General features: G+C 42.5%; 1 protein-coding gene across 2 annotated transcripts in view; it reads right to left on the bottom strand.

The window, feature by feature from the left end:
• The window catches only part of Pde6c (phosphodiesterase 6C), a 56891-nt gene that overhangs the window by 36240 nt on the left and 1729 nt on the right, over positions 1-18922 (bottom strand). For both annotated transcript variants that reach the window (XM_006976632.4, XM_076563008.1), the window contains exons 2-8: positions 14006-14158; positions 13815-13904; positions 12784-12924; positions 3738-3812; positions 2638-2702; positions 2475-2541; positions 642-689 (exon numbers count right to left, since the gene is read on the bottom strand). In XM_006976632.4, coding sequence (XP_006976694.3) covers positions 642-689; positions 2475-2541; positions 2638-2702; positions 3738-3812; positions 12784-12924; positions 13815-13904; positions 14006-14158 — 639 coding nt within the window. The remainder of the gene's footprint in view (positions 1-641; positions 690-2474; positions 2542-2637; positions 2703-3737; positions 3813-12783; positions 12925-13814; positions 13905-14005; positions 14159-18922) is intronic.

Here is an 18922-nt window from a genome sequence, read left to right as displayed (position 1 = left end):
GGTGACATTCAAACCACAGCTGTGACAGTGAGCAGAAATGGGTTAGCCCAGACAGTGGATACAGAGGGACTGATTGAGGGGCTGTCCTGTGGGAAGTGGAGGAAAATTCTCCAGGAAGTGGGCTTCTGAATGGTGATTAAAACAGAGGTAAAATCCAGGACCCGGTAAGAATCCTTTTTTCATTTTTAGATGACAGTTACAGTACATTGTAGGAAGGGCTGCTGAGAACGGCACCCCAGGGCTGGATTTGGGCCGTACAGTGTCTCCAGCCAATCATTCATGCAGACAAGAGCTATGGAGCCCTGTCATACACCGAGCTCAGTTGTTGCCCCTAGAGAACCAAGAACGGAATGGAATGGAAGTGCTTCAGTGTGCACTCATGCATTCACACACACACACACACACACACACACACACACACACACACACACACTTCCATCTTCGCTTATTTTTCTTCTTTCAGGCCCCTTCTTTACTGAAGAATCTGCTTCTTGATGGCTATAGTTTTGCAGCTTGGGCCGCTGTGTGCCTGATGTCTACACCTAAGGCATGAGTAAGGCAGACTCTAGGGATAAGGAGGAAGAGAGCACCCACCGTGCCTCCAGCCCCGAGGGATGAGGCAGGGTCGTGGCCGCCCTTACCTGAAATGTGAAGTACTCGTCCGCAGGGGCGTTCAGCATGTTGCAGATCTGTGAAGCAAGAGACAGAGTCCTTCTGGAACATGGTGAGGTCTGGGCCACGTAAGCCCTCGGGGGTGGGGGTGGGGTCAAGAGTGCCTCCCGAGAGTGTGAGTTTCCCACGAAGCTCTTGGCAGCTTGGTAAACACATTAGCACACACTCCCTAGGTTAGGCCATGTCTAATTAGCCTACGATCTACATAAGGCTCACTGAAGTCGCCTCCTCTTCTGCTACATCGCTGACTGACATTTGGTGCCATATTTACTCCTTCCCACCTCCATGGGACGGCCTTCGACTTCCAACAACTCTTCAGCCCAAGCAAAAGAGAAAGGTGAGCAGGCAGGCCGTCCTGCTGAGGCAGGTGTGAGTGAGCACTGGACTTGCTTTCTGTTCTCATAAAGCAAGGTGGCGCGGAGGGGTAAGAGGAAAAAAAGGCCAGGCAGTGTTTCAGTTGCTCCAAAGTGAGAATTCCCTATGAGATACTGCTCTTACAGCCGAGATTCGGAGACTGTTTCTCATATCCATTTTGAGTTGCTCTGAATTATCTGTACCTGGCTCATGTGCACAAACTGGTCTTAACACAAAACTATATTTTTACTTCAACCAAAGTCCAACTTAAAGTGATAGTATTTCAAGCCTGGATGGTAACGGTTGAGTAGTCCTCTCCTTTTAAAGATGAGGACATTAAAGTCCACAAGTTTAGTGCTCTGTTCACATTCACTGGACGAACCTTGAACTGTCATCTCCAAAGAGGGCTGATGGGATGGGGTCTCCTGGCTAGGGTGTGGGGAGAACACCAGGGTTGTATAAGTTGCCCATTCACCTGGTGTAAACACTTCCACTGTGGAGGGTGCAGGCTACCAACATTTACCTGATCACAAAATTCCTGAAAAACACCTGACAGTTTTGAGTGAGGTCTGAAGAATTATCTCACCTACCACTCCAAGCTCTGTGAGCCATGGAAACTGCTGGTGTTAAATGCTTTCTAAGAGTGGATGAAACATATCTACTCCTTTTACACTAGTCTTACAAAGAAAATGTGGAAATCTTCTGAAGCATTTGTATTTGTGTGTGTGTGCATATTTACTTTTGGGTGTTTAGTTTACTTGTTTCTTTGTGTGAATCTGGATTTCCCTATGCAGCTCTCCTTGTGTGGGATTGGCAATCCTCTTGCCTCAGCCTCCTCCCCGTTGGGATTATAGACACACACTCCCACACACCCTCCATCTTGCTACTTCTGTGAGTGTTGATACTTTAAGAACTTGAGGACTCTTTGGTGCCATTGTTAATTTCAAACATCTAATTTGAATGTTGACATTATTTCATGGACTTGTGGACCCTCCTGAGTGTGGTTTGAAGATGCAAACCAATTGATTCTTTTCTTCTAACTTTCCTATCATGGACATGTTTTTCAGCCCTTACTTTGAGAACATATTCATAGTCATATTAAGACTGCTGAGCACTTGAGATAGAAGGGAACTTATTGAGAGTCACAGCCTCTGACTTTGAATATCCATGGCTATAAGCAGATGTCTAAAAATTATGGTTCTTCAGAATAATAATGTGAAAAAAAACGGATGAATCTTTCTCAAGTTAACTAAATATTTTCATATAATTTCAGTGCCCTGTTTAATTTACATTGTCTTTCCTAGCTTCCTTCCCTTTCTCCTGTACCAAAGAAAGTGGTCATCTTACCCTTATCTCAGGCGTTCTTGGTTCAACTATTGTATTTACCTTGTAACTAGTAAGAGTTTCACACACTGTTAGTTAGCATTTAAGTTTGTCTAATGACTTACGAATCCATTTTCAGCAACATATGTTGGCAATCCACTAAGGAGGGTCCAGTGGTCTGCAGGTGGTGACCTTGGAGAAGATTAGAAAAGTTATTGGCATATATACAAATGATCAGGTACAAAACCCCAGCGGCAACTCCCATGGCTACTTCAGGGAAACACGCACGGAATCACGTTGATCTCTTCTTTTCCATGTAGAATGTAATCGATGACTTTATAAAAGATGATTTCCTAGGAGGGAAGGAGATTGTGAGCACAATATTATTTCCCACAAAAATGACCTCCCCTGGAGGATGTGTGCTTTAAAATTCTAGATAAGTAGCGTCTGCTTTCCTCGCCATAGTTTTCTGTATAACGTAAGTTACTAAACTACTCATACATTAGTTACAGGCTTGTAACCAGACAGGAGACAGTATGGACTGCATCCATACAATAAGAGAGGGCTCAGTGGCATTTTTAAAAGCTGAATTTACCCAAATAGCTTTTGGGGGAATCTGATCACTAAACCACCAGCAACTCTGTCTTTACTTTTAACTGATTGCTTCTTGTTGTCCATGTGTAGCTGGCATTAATGACTGCATTAGGGAAAAAAACCGACACTTTATCAACTGCAAGCAGACACTGATGATGCTGTGAGCACACAGCTTTTCTCTCACAGCTCATCTCAGCAGGCACCTCCCACAACAGAGGTCCACTCTGGAAGGGACTGGGGCAGATGAAGAATCTGAGGCCCCGACAAGCCCTTCCACTTGTTTCCATGAGCTGAGAATATGGTGGTGGAGAAGCGAATGCTCTTCCTGCCTCCGTGAAGCTTGCAGGCGAGTGTGGCAGTCAACCTAACCCAGCCCCCGGGGGTCCCCATCCTGCCCAACTAAAAAAGGGCCCAAGCACTTTCTAAAACATTGTGCTGACATATGTTGGTGGCGCACGCCTTTCATCCCAGCACTCAGGAGGCAGAGGCAGGCGCGTCTTTGTGAGTTCAAGACCAGCCTGGTCTACAGAGTGAGTTCCAGGACAGCCAGGGCTGTTACACGGAGAAACCCAGCACCAATGGCTCTGATGCCTCCCTCATACAGAGAATGACAGACACAACCCACCAAGTTTAGGGTTTGTGGCAAAGGAAAGCAAGAATTTCATGAGATGTGAAGGTCCACCCTGCTGTATGGGACAGAGCTTGGCAGGGGTCCAGTGAAATGTCTTTCCTCTGACCACTTCAGGTTCTTGGCACCGTACCCAGACAGCACTGAAGAAGATGTTCACATTTACCCTGCCATCTGGAGTCTTTGGTCCTTTATAAGGTTCAACTTCTCCAAGCTTGATTGGCCACTCATCATAAAATTCCTAGGGGCAATTATATTTAAACATTATTAAACAAACTGTCCCACAATTCACCACACCTTATCTAAATTTTGTGCACTCACATACTTTATGTTAATCTACGTAGTTCTGGAAGTTTAGGCTTGAAAAAAATCCCTGTAATTCTCAGCAATATTGCTTATGAACCTGTGACTATGTACAAGTTGCTTATCTTTTATTTAACTGTAAAATGGGGATAGCTCAACTTCAGCTTTCTGTGATGATTAAATGAAATATCTATACATGCTAAACACTTGCATAGGGTTCGAAGAATCCATGCATAGCATCTGCTTCTATAGACAACTGACTTAAGGGCAGTAGGTTAAGAAATTTAGTTAAGGTCACTCAGAGCAGCCAACAGTGTCAATTGCCTTAACTAATACCCATTCTCCTCCATCTTGCTAGTTGACTCTTTTTTCATTTGGCTATCAGGTGGTAATTTGTTCAGGAAAGAAGGGTCCTATCCAGCCCATAAGAGGTCTACATGAAGTACCCAGATTAATTTCAGGGCAGGTATGTGGCTCAGTTTAGACCAGTGAATGGAGTCAGGAGGAGTCTGCTGAGGGGCTACTGGATAAAGGTGTTCCTCAGATGAGAAGTGATGGAAGAGATGTTTCCCTTGTAGCCAGAAGCACGCTACGCAATATCTCAGCCCCACAGCTGGTGTTAGAACCCTGCTCTTCTGCTGCATGGTCCTGTGTGGTCCACTTGGAACACTGACTTTGAGAAACAACTGCCAATCACATGAATAGTAAGAAACATAAGTGATGCCGAGTCAGTTATACTGAAATCCCAACCTGCCAGCAGAATTAAAGATGAGAGTGGGCACCCTACTGTCAATAATATTAATTACTTCTTTCTTTCTACTTTAAGATAACTTCTTAGATAGAAAATGTCAAATAGGTACTAACATTCATTTTGTGCCTACAATGTACTCAATGTCTTAATCTCTCTGATTTTCAAAGCTGAAAACAAGAGATGCCCCCACTTTGCTGATGAGAAAGCCAAGAACCAGGGCGATGGAAAACCTTGCTGAAATGAAGGACAGAGAGCTGACAGCACCTGACTTCAAGCCCTGTGTTAGGAGCTGTGGCAACCAAGGCAGTGTGGTATTAGCCAAGGAGAGAGAAATCGGGAAGTGAAAGAGAGGAGAGAAGCAGGCCCACGCAAACACAAGTGATCTTTGGTGGAAGAGCAAAGAATGTAGAGATAAGCTAGTCTGTTCAACAAATTGTGTTGGAACAACAACATCTAGGAAGAAAGGAAATCTTGTTTCTTTAACCAAAAAAAAATATAACTCAGAATGACTTATAGGCCTACTAACTATAAAAGACAAAACTATAAGAATTCTGGAAGTTGACACAAGAGAAAATCTAGATGAGCTTGAGTTTGAAGAGACTTTTTAGACACAGAACCAGGGCACACTATATAAAGGAAAAAATATTGGACAGTATTATAGTTTAAAACATGTTATACAAATGTTTCTCACAAAAAAGATGAAAAGACTGGGAGAAAAATATTTGTAATACAGGACTAGTATCCAGAATATTCTCTAATTTGTTCAGGCTAGCCTTAAGTTCAAGTTATTCCCCTGCCCCAGTTCCAGAGTGCTGGGATTGTAAATACATGCTATCACTTCTGGTTGCAAAGATCTCTTAAAATTTAACCATCAGGAAGCAGAAAACTCAATTTAAAAATGGGCAAGAGATCTAGACAGACATTTCACCAAATGAGAAATACCATGGTAAGTAAGCACATGAAAACTGTTCAACATCATGTGTGGCTGGGAACTGAAATTTCAAACAATGATACACCACCACATGTCTTGAAATGGATGAAACCCAAATACAGAGACCACTAACTCCTGGGGAGAATGTAGATACGCAAAAAGGATAGTCACTTGGGAAGGCAGATTGACAGTGCTTTATAAAGATAAACAGTCTCCCTGGATGATCCAACAACTGGACTTTCTGCCATTTACTCAAGTGAGTTGAAAACATGTGTACACAAAAACCCATACATGATGTCTACAGCAGCTTTATTCATAATTGCTCCAAATTAGAAGCAACCATAATGTCCTTCACTATGTGAGAAACAGACTGCCTTAGGATGCATTATTATTCACTAACAATACATGTGAGCTCTAGCAAGGATGTGGAATTGACCTAAGTGTCTATCAGCGAAAGAATGGATAAAGAAAATGTGGAGCTTAGACTCAGTGAGACACTACCTAGCCAGAAAAGAAAAAGAAAGAAATGAAACAAAACACGCCATGTTAGTGTTGGTAAGACTGTTAGCCCCAAGGCAGTGTTGGCAAACCTGGAGAGCTGTGCTAAGAGAAGTAGGCTAGGCACTGAAAGACGAAATATGGTTCGATGTACCTGTGGAATCTGAAGAAGTCAAACCCAGAAGCAGAGGGTAGAATGTAGTTACCAGGAGCTCAGGGCCGTCAGGACAGGGAGGGGCTGTGCAAACACCACAGTGTTCCAGCCAGGCAGTAACTTTGCAGGATTTGTTACAGAAAACCACGACCAAAGTGAATATGTACTATCTGTTTCCAAGCTGTTAAAAGACTGGAGTTAAATGTGTATCTCCACTACGTAAAGTGATCAACATGCTAATTACTGTAACCATTTCATAATGTATGCATAAATGAAAATATCACACTGTACCCCATAAGTATGTGCAGCTGTACTTTTTTTTAATCTTAAGAAATAAAAATTTTAAATGAGTTACCAGAAAGCCAGGCATGGTGGAACATGTAGAACTCAGAAGGCCGAGGCAGGAGCATTGTCTTGACTTTGAGGCTACCCTGGGCTAAATATGGTGAGTACTAGGCCTGTTGGGGCTACATATTGAGACAGTCTCAAGAAGATATCAAAAGGCACAGTAGAGAAGGCGCATGAGAGAGACAGATGAGAGCCAGTCTCAGACCATCAGTTTTTGTAACCCATGTCCCCACCCAGCTTTCTCTCTCTCCTTGTCTATCCCACATACGTTTAGTACCCATGGTCATCTTAGCAGGCCATCTCAACTCCATTCTTGACCTCTATTACTCGCTTTCCTTCTCATTTTAGATTTACCTCTCCTTGTTCTTTTGCTTCTTTCTCTTCCCCAAGAACATGATCTGCCTTGCAGGGTCCCTGTGCCTCAGCCTTCTGAGAGACAAGACTATTCTACATTGTCCTATAGCTTGTCTTTATTCCTCTTCAGTCCACCTCTCACCTAAATTCCCTCCTTGCCCTGACTCTTTTGCCCCGATATTTCTCTCTTCCACTTTGTTTTCTGACTCCCCAGTACCAACTATGGGTCTTACAGTGATTTCTTCTTATTCCCCCGACACTGCTGATGCCCATGATAACTAAAATAGGAGTATACGTAGTGTTATCAAGATCCCTTTATTTCCTAAGATGATTAGTACTTCAGGGGTGATTCTTGCACAATCAACTATTACTCTATTTTCCTAGTGCATCTACCTACCTCTGGATATCGACTGTTGTTACAGGGTAGGGCTGGGAATAAAGTATGGTTCTCTGGTGTTTTACAAAGGAGAATGGTGTCTCAACTATGACCTAGCCTCTTCTGCAAATTGCAAACACTCCCAACTGGAGGAAAAAAGGTGACCTAAATTTAAAATAGTTTTTTTAATGCAATCGACAATCTAACTCCTGATACACAAATCTTAATACAAAATACATGAAAACCCAAGACAACATATTCCCTCTAAAATATAACAAATATCACAGTAAATGCCCCCAATGACAGTGACTTAGATGAAATTCCAGACAAAGAATTTCCATGGAGTAAGGATAAATATGTTCAGAGAAATGAAAAGAGGCAAAGGCAGATGTCTGAGTAAATTCCATGAGAACATATAAACAGGTGGATAAAATAAGGAAGTCAATGTAAGATCTGAAAATGAAGTGTGATAAAGAGACAAACATACTGAAGAAAAACCAAGCCGAAATGAAAATTTCACTAAGTCAAATAGAAAGCTCAGTGGACAACCTCACTAACAGAATGGTTCACAGGAAGGGAGAACACCAGGACTTGAAGATAAGATACAGGAATTGGTAAATTCAGTTGAAAACAACAATAAATTTATATAAAAATATAAATAGAATACACAAGAACTTTGGAATACCTTGAAAAGATCAAATATCTTAATTATGGATATAGAAGGAGAATAACACCATGCAAAAACATAGAAAATATTTTCAATACAATTAGCAGAAAACTGCCTGAACCTAGAGAAAAAGAGGTCCATCTAAGTAGACAAGGCGTATAGAAATCCAAAGAGGTGCCGAATGGCGGTGGCGCGCACCTTTAATCCCAGAATTCGGGAGGCAGAGCCAGATCTATCTCTGTGAGTTCTACAGCCTGGTCTACAGAGCAAGATCCAGGACAGGACAGGCACCAAAACTACACAGAGAAATCCTGTCTTGAAAAACAAAAAAACAAAAAACAAAAAAAAAGGAAATCCAAAGAGGCAAGACCATGGGAAAAAAAACAAACCAGCCTCCTCCATCATATCACAGTTAAACACTGACTATATAGCACAAGGAACATAGTGACAAGAGAGGAAAAAGTCACATACAAAGGCAGGCTCATACGACTAACAGCTGGCCTCTCAAACCTCCAAAGCCAGAAGGGCAGGGAAAGATGTATTTCAAATTCCAAAAAACAACAGCTGTCAACCGAGGCTTTTATTCCTGTGAAATGATTTCTTCCAATTGATGCAGAAGAAATAAGAGTGTTAATGATAAAAGCAGGCTAAAGGAGTTTATGATTGCTAAGTCAGTTCTGCAGAGGATATTGGGCAGAATTTTTCAGACTGAAGAAAATGATGAACACATTCAAGGGCAGTAGGGAAAAATTAAAGGGTATGGTATGACTGTGGTTAAACAAATGAGCATTAGAAAAACACCAGACTCTACATAATCAACAAAATGACATGAATTATTACACACCTTTAAATAATAACTCTTCAATGTCTTAGTTCCCAAATCAGAAGACACAGACTAACATATTGAGTCAGAAAGAAAGAAAGAAAGGAAGAAAGAAAGAAAGAAAGAAAGAAAGAAAGAAAGAAAGAAAGGAAGGAAGGAAGGAAGGAAGGAAGGAAGGAAGGAAGGAAGGAAGGAAGGAAGGAAGGAGGAAGGAAGGAAGGAAGGAAGGAAGGAAGGAAGGAAGGAAAGAAAGAAAGAAAGAAAGAAAGAAAGAAAGAAAGAAAGAAAGAAAGAAAGAAAGACAAAGAAAGAAAGGAAAACAAACCAGAATGCATCTTGTTTCTGCCTCCAAGAAACACACTTTGCCTTCAAAACAGATTTGGTGTTAGGGCAAAGGGATGAAAGAAAGTATTTCAAGCAAAAGGAACCAGGAAATGGGAGTCAATATCTTGGCATTTGACAAAATAGACTTCAAACCAATTTAACTTGGAGATCAAGAAGGTCATCACCTCATACTGATTAATGGAACAATCCATCAAAAGGATGTTTCATTTCTGTAAACTAATTATACATAAAAAACAAGGAGTAATTTAGATACTAGAAATTGCAAATCAAGTTTCCTTTTAAGAAGGACATTTGCAGCCGGGCGGTGGTGGCGCACGCCTTTAATCCCAGCACTCGGGAGGCAGAGGCAGGTGAATCTCTGTGAGTTCGAGGCCAGCCTGGGCTACCAAGTGAGTTCCAGGAAAGGCGCAAAGCTACACAGAGAAACCCTGTCTCGAAAAACCAAAAAAAAAAAAAAAAAAAGAAGGACATTTGCAATTCTAAACATATATACCACAAACATGGGTACACACAATTTCATAAGACATTATATAAAGTCACAGATTAACCTTAACACAATAAAAGTGAGTGATTTCAATATCTTACTCTCACCAATAAATAGGTTATTCTGACAAAAATATAGAGACCAGGGAATTATATAACATCCTACATAAAATAGACTTAATTGCCGGGCGGTGGTGGCGCACGCCTTTAATCCCAGCACTCGGGAGGCAGAGCCAGGCGGATCTCTGTGAGTTCGAGGCCAGCCTGGACTACCAAGTGAGTTCCAGGAAAAAGGCGCAAAGCTACACAGAGAAACCCTGTCTCGAAAAACCAAAAAAAAAAAAAAAAATAGACTTAATAGATGTCCTCAGAACATTCTATCTAAACACTAAAAAATGCACATTCTTCTCAGCAGCCCATGGAACTTTCTCTAAAATAAGATCACATTTTAGGATACAATGCAAGTGGATTACTTGTCTGTTGCTGTGTAAAATATCATGACCAAAAGCAGCTGAAGGAAAAAAGGCTTTATTTTAGCTTATAGTTTCAGAGGGACAGAGTCCATGACAGCAGGAAAGGCATGGCTTGATGGCAGAGCAGGAAGCTGGTGGATCACATTTCCACTCATACATGGACAGCAAAAAGAGAGACCAGGGAGGGGGCAAAACTATAAAACTCAAAACCTTCCACTATCACCCATGATGATGGACCTCCTCCAGTAAGGCTCCCCTTCCTACAGGTTCCATAACCTCCTGAAACAGCGCCACCAGCTGGAGACCAAGTGTTAAAATATAAGGGCCCATGAAGGACATCGTTCATTCAAACAACCACAGTACTCATCAACAGGAAATACGAAAACTGAAATAGCTTCTTGTATTATACCTGACAATATGGAATAAAGCTGAAAATCAACAGGAAGAGAATGCCTAGAAAATGTGCAAACTTAGGGAGATTGCAGCTGAGTGTGAATGGGTCACTAAAGAAATTAGAAAATTCTTAGATTTAAAAAAAAATGAAGATATGGGATATGGTGGAAGCAGTTCTAAGGGGAACCACAGCTGTATGCGCCTACACTGAAAGAACCAGAGATTTCTCAGATAGACAGCTTAAGGGTGCACCTTAGGGCCTTGAAAAAACAAGAACAAGTCAAACCCCAAAGCAGTGTACAAAAATAAATAATTGAAATCATGGAAGAAATTAATAAAATAAAAATTTAAAGATACAAATAACCAATGAAACAAAAAGTTTATCTTTCAAAAGATAAACAGGAGCAACAAATTGTTAGCCAAACTAGCGAGAGAGAGAGAGAGAGAGAGAGAGAGAGAGAGAGAGAGAGAGAGAGAGAGAGAGAATGCTTATGTTAATAAAACTAGAGAAGAAAAGGGGGGGGGGAGATTACAACAAATACCAAGGAAATTCAGAAAATCCTAAGAACACACCTTAACAACTTATAATCTACCAAACTTGGAGGAAAAAAATAAAACTAAAGAAACGGGTGAGTTAGGTGAGTACGACCTACCTATCAAAGTTAAACCAAGAGAGATCAGTCATTTAAACAGATCTATAGCAAACAACAAGATTCAAGCAGTAATAAAAAAAAATAACTCCCAACTAAAAGAAAAAGTACAGGCCCAAGTGGATTCACTGCTCTGCAAAGAACTAACGCCAATCCTTTCAAATTATTCCACAAAACCAAAATGGAAGAAATGCTTCTAAACTCATTTTGCAAAGCCAATATTACCATATTATTCTGGTATCCAAATAAGATACACAGAGAGAGAGAGAGACATTACAGGTCAATTCCCCTGATAAATGTAGATGGCAAAAGTTTCCAATAAAATATTTGCAAACTGAATTCAAGAACACATCCAAAAGATTGTTAATCATGATCAAGTCGGCTTGAAGTTCAGAGACAGTTCAATACGTGCAAATCATTGGATGTAATTCATCATATACATGGACTCAAGTACAGAAATCACATGGTCATTTAATAGAAGCAGAAAAAGCTTTTGACAAAATGTAACATCCTTTCATAATAAAACTCTGAAGGAACTAGGAATGAAAGGAACATATCTCAACATAATAAAGGACTTGTAGGATAAACTATAGCCAACATTGCGGTAAATGGGAAAAATCTAGAAGTATTTCCACTAAGACCAAGAAGACAAGGATGGCCACTCTTTTCACTCCTGTTCAACATAATGCTTGAAGTCTTAGCTGCTGTGGATATCGCTCTATATAAATAAAGCACTGATTGGCCAGTGACCAGGCAGGAAGTATAGGCGGGACAAGGAGAGAGGAGAATTGAGGAAGAAGAAAGGAAAGGGAGACCGCCTGGAGCCGCCGCTAGGACAAGGAAGATGTAAAGTACCGGTAAGCCACGAGCCATGTGGCAAAGTAAAGATTAATAGAAATGGGCTGAATATAAGAGTGAGAGCTAGACAATGATAGGCCTGAGCTAATGGCCAAGCAGTTTAAATAATGTAAGAGTCTGTGTGTTTTTTTTATAAGTGGGCTCCAGGACTGGCTAGACTTGGCGGCGAGCTGGAGAGAAATTCTCCAGCAACACTTAGCTAGGACAATAAAACAAGGGAATGAAAGGAAAGGGACAGAGACAGGAAAGGAAGATGTCAACATACCCATATTTGCAGATGACATGATCCTGTACGTGAAAGACCCCAATGACTCCACCAGAAAAGCCCTTAGAGCTGACAGTCAAGTTCATCAAAGCAGCGGGTCACAAAGGTACCAGTAGCCTTTCTATACATACCCATGGTTCCTAAGGCTGAGCTACTCAGTATATACCACACTAGTGCAACCTTTTAACAATAGGAAATCTGGTGGTGGGAGTGGGGTCGATGATACTGGGATTCTGTCTTTTCTGCTCCATTTATTATAAGCATAAACTAGTCTAAAATTTAAGGCTAATAATTAATCAAAGCAAGAGACTCGCTGATGATAGATACAGGTATGGAGTAAATAAGCCAAATTTTAAGCCTGAGTCACTTTACTTCCTGCTGCTCACATGAACCTGTGTGCCATGCCTTTGTGGCTCCAGTGCTTGCTATCAGTCATGACTGGTTATTTACAGTGTATCCATCGGTCAATGGACCATGTTTCATTTGGGTATACATTCTCTAGGTGACATAGGGGAGATGAGGCATATGGAACACGAAAACCTTCTCCTTGGTCATGTCCAGAAGACCAATGGAGTAGCGCTCGCAGTTGAGGTATGTTCTGATGGTGTACAGTGCTTTATGAAACTGTCGCTCAACATCGGTGAGCTCTTCGAATACTTTATTGGCCGACCACATAAGGATCTGAAAGTGAGCATTAAAAAGAAAACAGAGCAGAATGAGAGAGAGAGTGGAGGGAGAGGGAGAGAGACAGACACAGAGAAAACATTAATTAAAAAAAACATAAAATATATACAAAAATGAACACATCTCACAAGAAACTGCAGTTCTGTTTTGAACCCCCAATAACATCGTGGGTTCTCTAAGCGGGGTGGCGTGTAATCATGGGTCATAAACCCAGGACCTCTTCCAAGCCATGGGTTTATGAAAGGGGAGAACACACGATCAGTCCAGCATAAAGAACAAATGCTCTCAATCTTTGCAAAGGATTGAGTATCAGTGGGCTGCCGCTGGACCTTATGTGTAGGAAGTCACATGACTCCTCCATGCATCCTTAGCTAATCAAAGTTAGCCAAACCTGGAAAGTTGGAATAGGGAGGGACCCTAGACAGGTTCATCTCAAGGCCCACTCCTGTACTGTACGGATGAGGGACCTGAGTATCTTGGCTGAGGATATTCCTCTTCACCCCTCCATCTCTTGGAAGCAATTAGCCACAAATGAATGATTCTTTTCCTACAATGACCCAGGGACTGAGAACTTTAAGTGAGAACTTGTGACAATTTAGTAGTCACCCCAACCGTATGAGGTAGGTACTGTAATCACCTCTACATCACAGGTGAGGAATCCACAGGCAATCAGAACCTACACTGAACAAGCCCAGCCAGTTGTACGTACAGATGGAGGGCAGAAGGCTGGGAGAGAAGGCAGTGAGGATACCTAGACTAAGGTCTGGGGATCTGCTCCATGTGGCTTAAGCCCTCATGAGGGTTAAGAGGGGTCTGATTGTTGCTGCTTCTGGGTCCCTCTGCCAGAGCAGACGAGCAGGGAATGACTACTGTTATTGTCCCATTACCTGGCTTCTCCGGGACTCCACACTGTACAGGTAGCTGGTGTGCTGCAGCCTTAGGGCAACAGCAACCAAGCCGAGGTACTTGGAAAAGACCTACAGGCCACAGAGAGGAACAAGTTACAGTTGGGATCCCTTCTTTTGGTTGTACAAGTCACTTCCTGTGAGTGCCGGGTCGGACACTGAGTTAGCATTACCTCCTCATCCTGCTTGGAAAACTCAGGAGCGCTGATTTTGTTCACTGCCATGACCACAGCAAGGACCTCCTTTCCCATCACAATCGGGACTGCCAGCAGGTTCTTGGTGACATACCCAGTTTGCTTGTCCATAAAGTCAGAAAAGTGGCTGTTCTATGGGGAAGGAAAATGTTCATGAGCTTGCCAAAAGAGAACAGAATCATAGAGTGGCAGCTTCTAAGACACGCTCTAGCTGAAATCCCACCAACAGCTGGCGGGGGCTCCGATACAGTGGTTCCATCCTCAACCCCTATCCCATGTCATTGTCTATGACCATCTATGTGATGAAACTGTCTGTGCTGGAATGTTCATTTCCCACCCGAGGAGAAGCTTATCTGGATCAGGCGGAGGTTGGAGCAGGAGGAAAGGGGTGGTATCCCAACCTGGAGGAAAGTGAGGCGCTAAGAAGATGAGGGGTCATGGAGTTACAGCAGTGTGTGCAGGGAGGCAAACACACGGGCACCGGGACAGCATTCTTTAACGGCAAATGCAAAACGTCCAGTTGAAACCACCAACCCCTCTAGGAAAGCATAAGAAAAAAACCAATAATCCCTCAAGACCACTGGTTCTCAACCCTTGACAAGCCTCTCTCTCCAAGAATATTTACATTGCAATGCATAACAGGCAAAAATGCAGTTATAAAGTAGCAATGAAATTTCAGAATTTTATGGTCGGGGGTCACCACAACTGGAACTGTTAAAGAGTTGCAGCGTTAGGAAGGTTGAGAATCACTGCTCAAGAGCCTTCTAACCTCTTCCACTTAAGGAATATAGTAGTGACTGCTTGGTTACTTCCAGAACTTTCTCTGTGATTAGACAAAGACGTCTCTATTTTCTATTTTTTTCTAAGTTTATGTGATGCTTTTTATCACTTAACATCGTTTTAGGGACCTCCCCCCCCTCCCCCCCTCCAGAGTGAGGCATGTGGCTGTGGACTCTTAGATTCTTAGATGACACCCCACACAACTGTCCTCTATTGAGTTGTCTGTTCATAGTTTCCCTCTCTGTGAGCAACGCTGCTCCAGCCATTCCTGGGTTTGCTTTTATGAGATGGATTTCCAGAGTGAAGACCCTTTGGCTGGAGGAACAGGTTGCATGAAATTATGTATGCAGATTTGTTTATGAAATGTTAAACTTTCTTTCCTTTTCTTGAAAATATTTTTTTCTCTTAAATAATGTTTCTTGACTATGGTTTCCCCTCCCTTTACTCCTCCCAGTTCCTGCCCACCTCTCCTCAGTCCACATCCACCCCCTTTCTGTCTCATTTGAAAACAAATGGGCTTCTCAGGGATAGTAATACAGTATAATATAGTAAGATAAAACAAAAACTAACACATTGGAATAGTATAAAACAAGCAGAAGGCACAGGAAGCAGAGACCCCTCATTCACACACTCAGGAATCCCATTAAAACACTAAACTGGAAGCCAAAATGTACATGCAAAAGACCTGTAGGGCAAAAAGAGATTTTATATAGATAGATAGATAGATAGATAGATAGATAGATAGATAGATAGATAGATAGATAGATAAAATTTAAGAAACGAAAAGAAATTTTTAGAAAGAGGAAATGCCCTGACACAGCATTATAAGAAAAGGAAGCGGGACTGGAGAGATGGCTCAGAGGTTAAGAGCACTGGCTGCTCTTCTAGAGGTCCTGAGTTCAATTCCCAGCAACCACATGGTGGCTCACAACCATCTGTAATGAGATCTGGTGCTCTCTTCTGGCCTGCAGGCATACATGCAAGCAGAACACCACACATAATAAATAAATCTTTTTTAAAAAAAAAGAAAGAAAGAAAGAAAGAAAGAAAGAAAGAAAGAAAGAAAGAAAGAAAGAAAGAAAGAAAGAAAGAAAGAAAGAAAGAAAGAAAAGAAAAGGAAGCTCCAAAGATGCCCTGGTGTTCATTTTCTGTGGGCATCACTGCTGGGCATGCAGCCTGCACTTAAGAGTAGTTCATGTCCCTAGCGAGACTCCACTGAAGAAAGCTAGATTTTCATTCGCAAGTAGTTATCAACTGGAGATGGCTTCTGGCTGAGGGATGTGTGCTTTTCTCCTTCAGCTCTACAAGCCCTGTCAGGTACAGAGCCAGGCAGGCCCTGGGGTGCAGCCTCAGTCTCTGTGAGTTCACATGCGCATTCATCTTGTTGACTTAGAAGGCCTTGTTTTCTTCTTGCCCTCCATCCCCTCTGGTTCTTGAGCCCTGAGGGAAGGGATTTGATCAAGACATCTCTCTTAGGACTGACTGTTCCAGGGTCTCTCACTGCATGTCTGGCTGTGGGTCTCTGTATTTGTTCCCATCTGATACAGGAGGAGGCTTCTCTGATGATGGCTGAACAAGGCACTGATTATGAGTATAGCAGAATGTCATTAGGAGTCAGTTTATTCCATAGCAATCATATGAGCAGGAATTTGGGGACCGGGTGTGTGTGGCCAAATAAAAGGGTCAGTGATTCTTGATGGTCTAAACAAGTTAAAAGAAGAACTTTTAACGACAGGAAGCTGAGAGATAGCCCTCTTACACTGTTTCTTGCTTATTGGGGAAGCTGATCATTAACTGCTTAGGTGCTGTTCAGTCAGACTGGTTGGAGAGAAGGCTGAATAAGGCTGACGTTTCTTATTGATTTTCTCAGATAACCAAGTCTTTGTTTCATTGTTCTTTCATTGTTTTCATTTGTTTGTTTTATTTTACTGATTTCAATAAATAGTTGGATTATTTCTTGCCATTTGAGGTATGATTTCTTCGTTTTGTTCTAGAGTTTTCAGGTGTGCTGTTAAGTTACTAATATGAGACCTCTTCAATTTTTTATGTAGGGACTTAGTGCTACGACCTCACCTCTTAAAACCACCTTCGTGGTATCCCATAAGTTTGGATATGTTGTGTATTGTTTTCATTTTTATTTTATTTATTGATTAATTAATGTTTTAAAGACAGGTCTCACCATGTAGCCCTGGCTGTCCTGGAACTTGCTCTGTAGACCAGGCTAGCCTTGAACTCAGAGATCCACCTGCCTCTTGCCTCCCGAGTACTGGGATTTCAGGCATCCGCCATCACGTTTGGTGCATTAAAATTCTTGCCCCTTGGATTGTTCGATGAGATCACCTTGCCACTGCCAGTACTTACCAGTTCTCCAAAGGTTTCTCAAGCTAAGGTCTTTCTTTTCCTTTTTTTTTTTTTATATATATATATATTTCTTTTGAGAGATGGGAAAGAAATGGATCTTTTTGGATACAAACTCCTACAACTGCAGGAGGTAATGTTGATGCACGGCAAGACCTGACTGCTGAGTTTGGAGAGTAAGTTTGCTCCAAGTCAAGGGCTTGAGAAATAGGTTGGGGAGGCACTTGTTATGTGCTCTGCAATTTCAGAGGACATTCACTCAGAAGGATGACACTCACTGGCCCAGGACTATAGATTGCTCTCTACAAGCTGACCTCAGAGCCCCATTTCTGAAGACACAACCTACACAACTCATTGAATGTGTAGATGTCAAGCCGGTGCCTACATAGAGCCTTCATCCCTATGTCCTAATATCTTTGGTTCAGGAAGGTATTCTGCATGCTACCAAAGGAGAAATGTAAACACCAACCTAGAACTTTGTTTCGATTTTAAGATAGTGGTATTCGATTTTACCTTAGGTCCCTGGGCTATCTAGCCTCAAGTAGTAGTTAACTGAGCAACCACTATGAGGTAATCATTTTATTTAGTTGTCTCCATTCTCAGGGGTGGAAACTCAGTCCATTACAGTGACTAGACCTCAGACATGGATCTGCACCCGGGCCGATCAGAGCACTGCCATGGCTTCTCTGTCACCATCTTTGTGGCTCCCATGGTCAGCAGCAGCCACCTCTGCATCTTTGTCTAGGTGTCGCCTACACACTCACCTGTGTGCACACTGCTACCCAGATGAGAGGTGTGTGTGGTCAGTGCGTGCTGGAACAGGAAGGCCTTGGGGACCCTGGGGACTGTTCCAGACCTTCCATCCTGCCTTTCTGACCTCAAGCAGATTCTTCTTACAGAGGCCAAAATGTCAGTCATAAGCCATGCCATTTGTAAAGGATCCTTGTCAAAAATCCAACAAGGCTAAGAAGTGAAATCTCCTCATTAACGGGCAAATGTGAAGGAAAGGTAAAGAGTGGTTCTGACTTCACTTAAAACTTCGGCTGCAACCTTCTTTTGCGGCAGATTCTACTGCAGTGGCCAAAGCATGGTAAAGCTGCAGAGAGGCAGAGTGGAGGCAGGGCACTGGCCAGAGTCAGGAGCCTTGATTCTGTCCCAGCTCTTCTCATTCACTGACCTCGGCCATGGACTCGGGGGCAGACCCTGTTCTGTGACCTCTAACTCCCCATCTGACATAGGCGAGGGTCGGGCTAACGATTCACCGGGCCTTCCCTTCTCACCTATCCCACATTCGAAGTTCTTTGTCCTCCTGCCTCTGCTCACCCAACAGACCTGTGGTTTCTCGGCATTGGTTGCAATATTCGTACCACCTGGGGAGCCCATGCACCAAACTAAGAGTCTGCTATGGTTGGTCTGTTAGGAGTCACAAACATCAGCATTGTCAATTTGATTTAATGTATAGTTGGGGTTGGAAAACACCACTCTAGGGGCGGAAGTGCTTATAATCTACAGATGTAGAGAGCAATGAGACCTCAGACTCCAGATGAGCTCAGCATGTCTGGCTTCAACGTGCTTCTCCATCCAACTCTGAACATCAGGAGTGCTGAGGAAAACAGGGAGAGGCTTTCCCCCTGGCCCACCATCCTTATGGCAAAGCTCCAGGGATGGGACAGGCCAGGGGCACATCACTCTTGAAGCAATTCTTGCTGTTACTTCCTCCCTACCAGAAGTCATTTTACCCAGTCCTCCTTAGGAAAA

This window comes from Peromyscus maniculatus, chromosome 1 (assembly GCF_049852395.1).
Source record: "Peromyscus maniculatus bairdii isolate BWxNUB_F1_BW_parent chromosome 1, HU_Pman_BW_mat_3.1, whole genome shotgun sequence".
NCBI classification, from domain to species: domain Eukaryota; kingdom Metazoa; phylum Chordata; class Mammalia; order Rodentia; family Cricetidae; genus Peromyscus; species Peromyscus maniculatus.
This window is presented reverse-complemented; position numbering and strand designations above follow the sequence as displayed.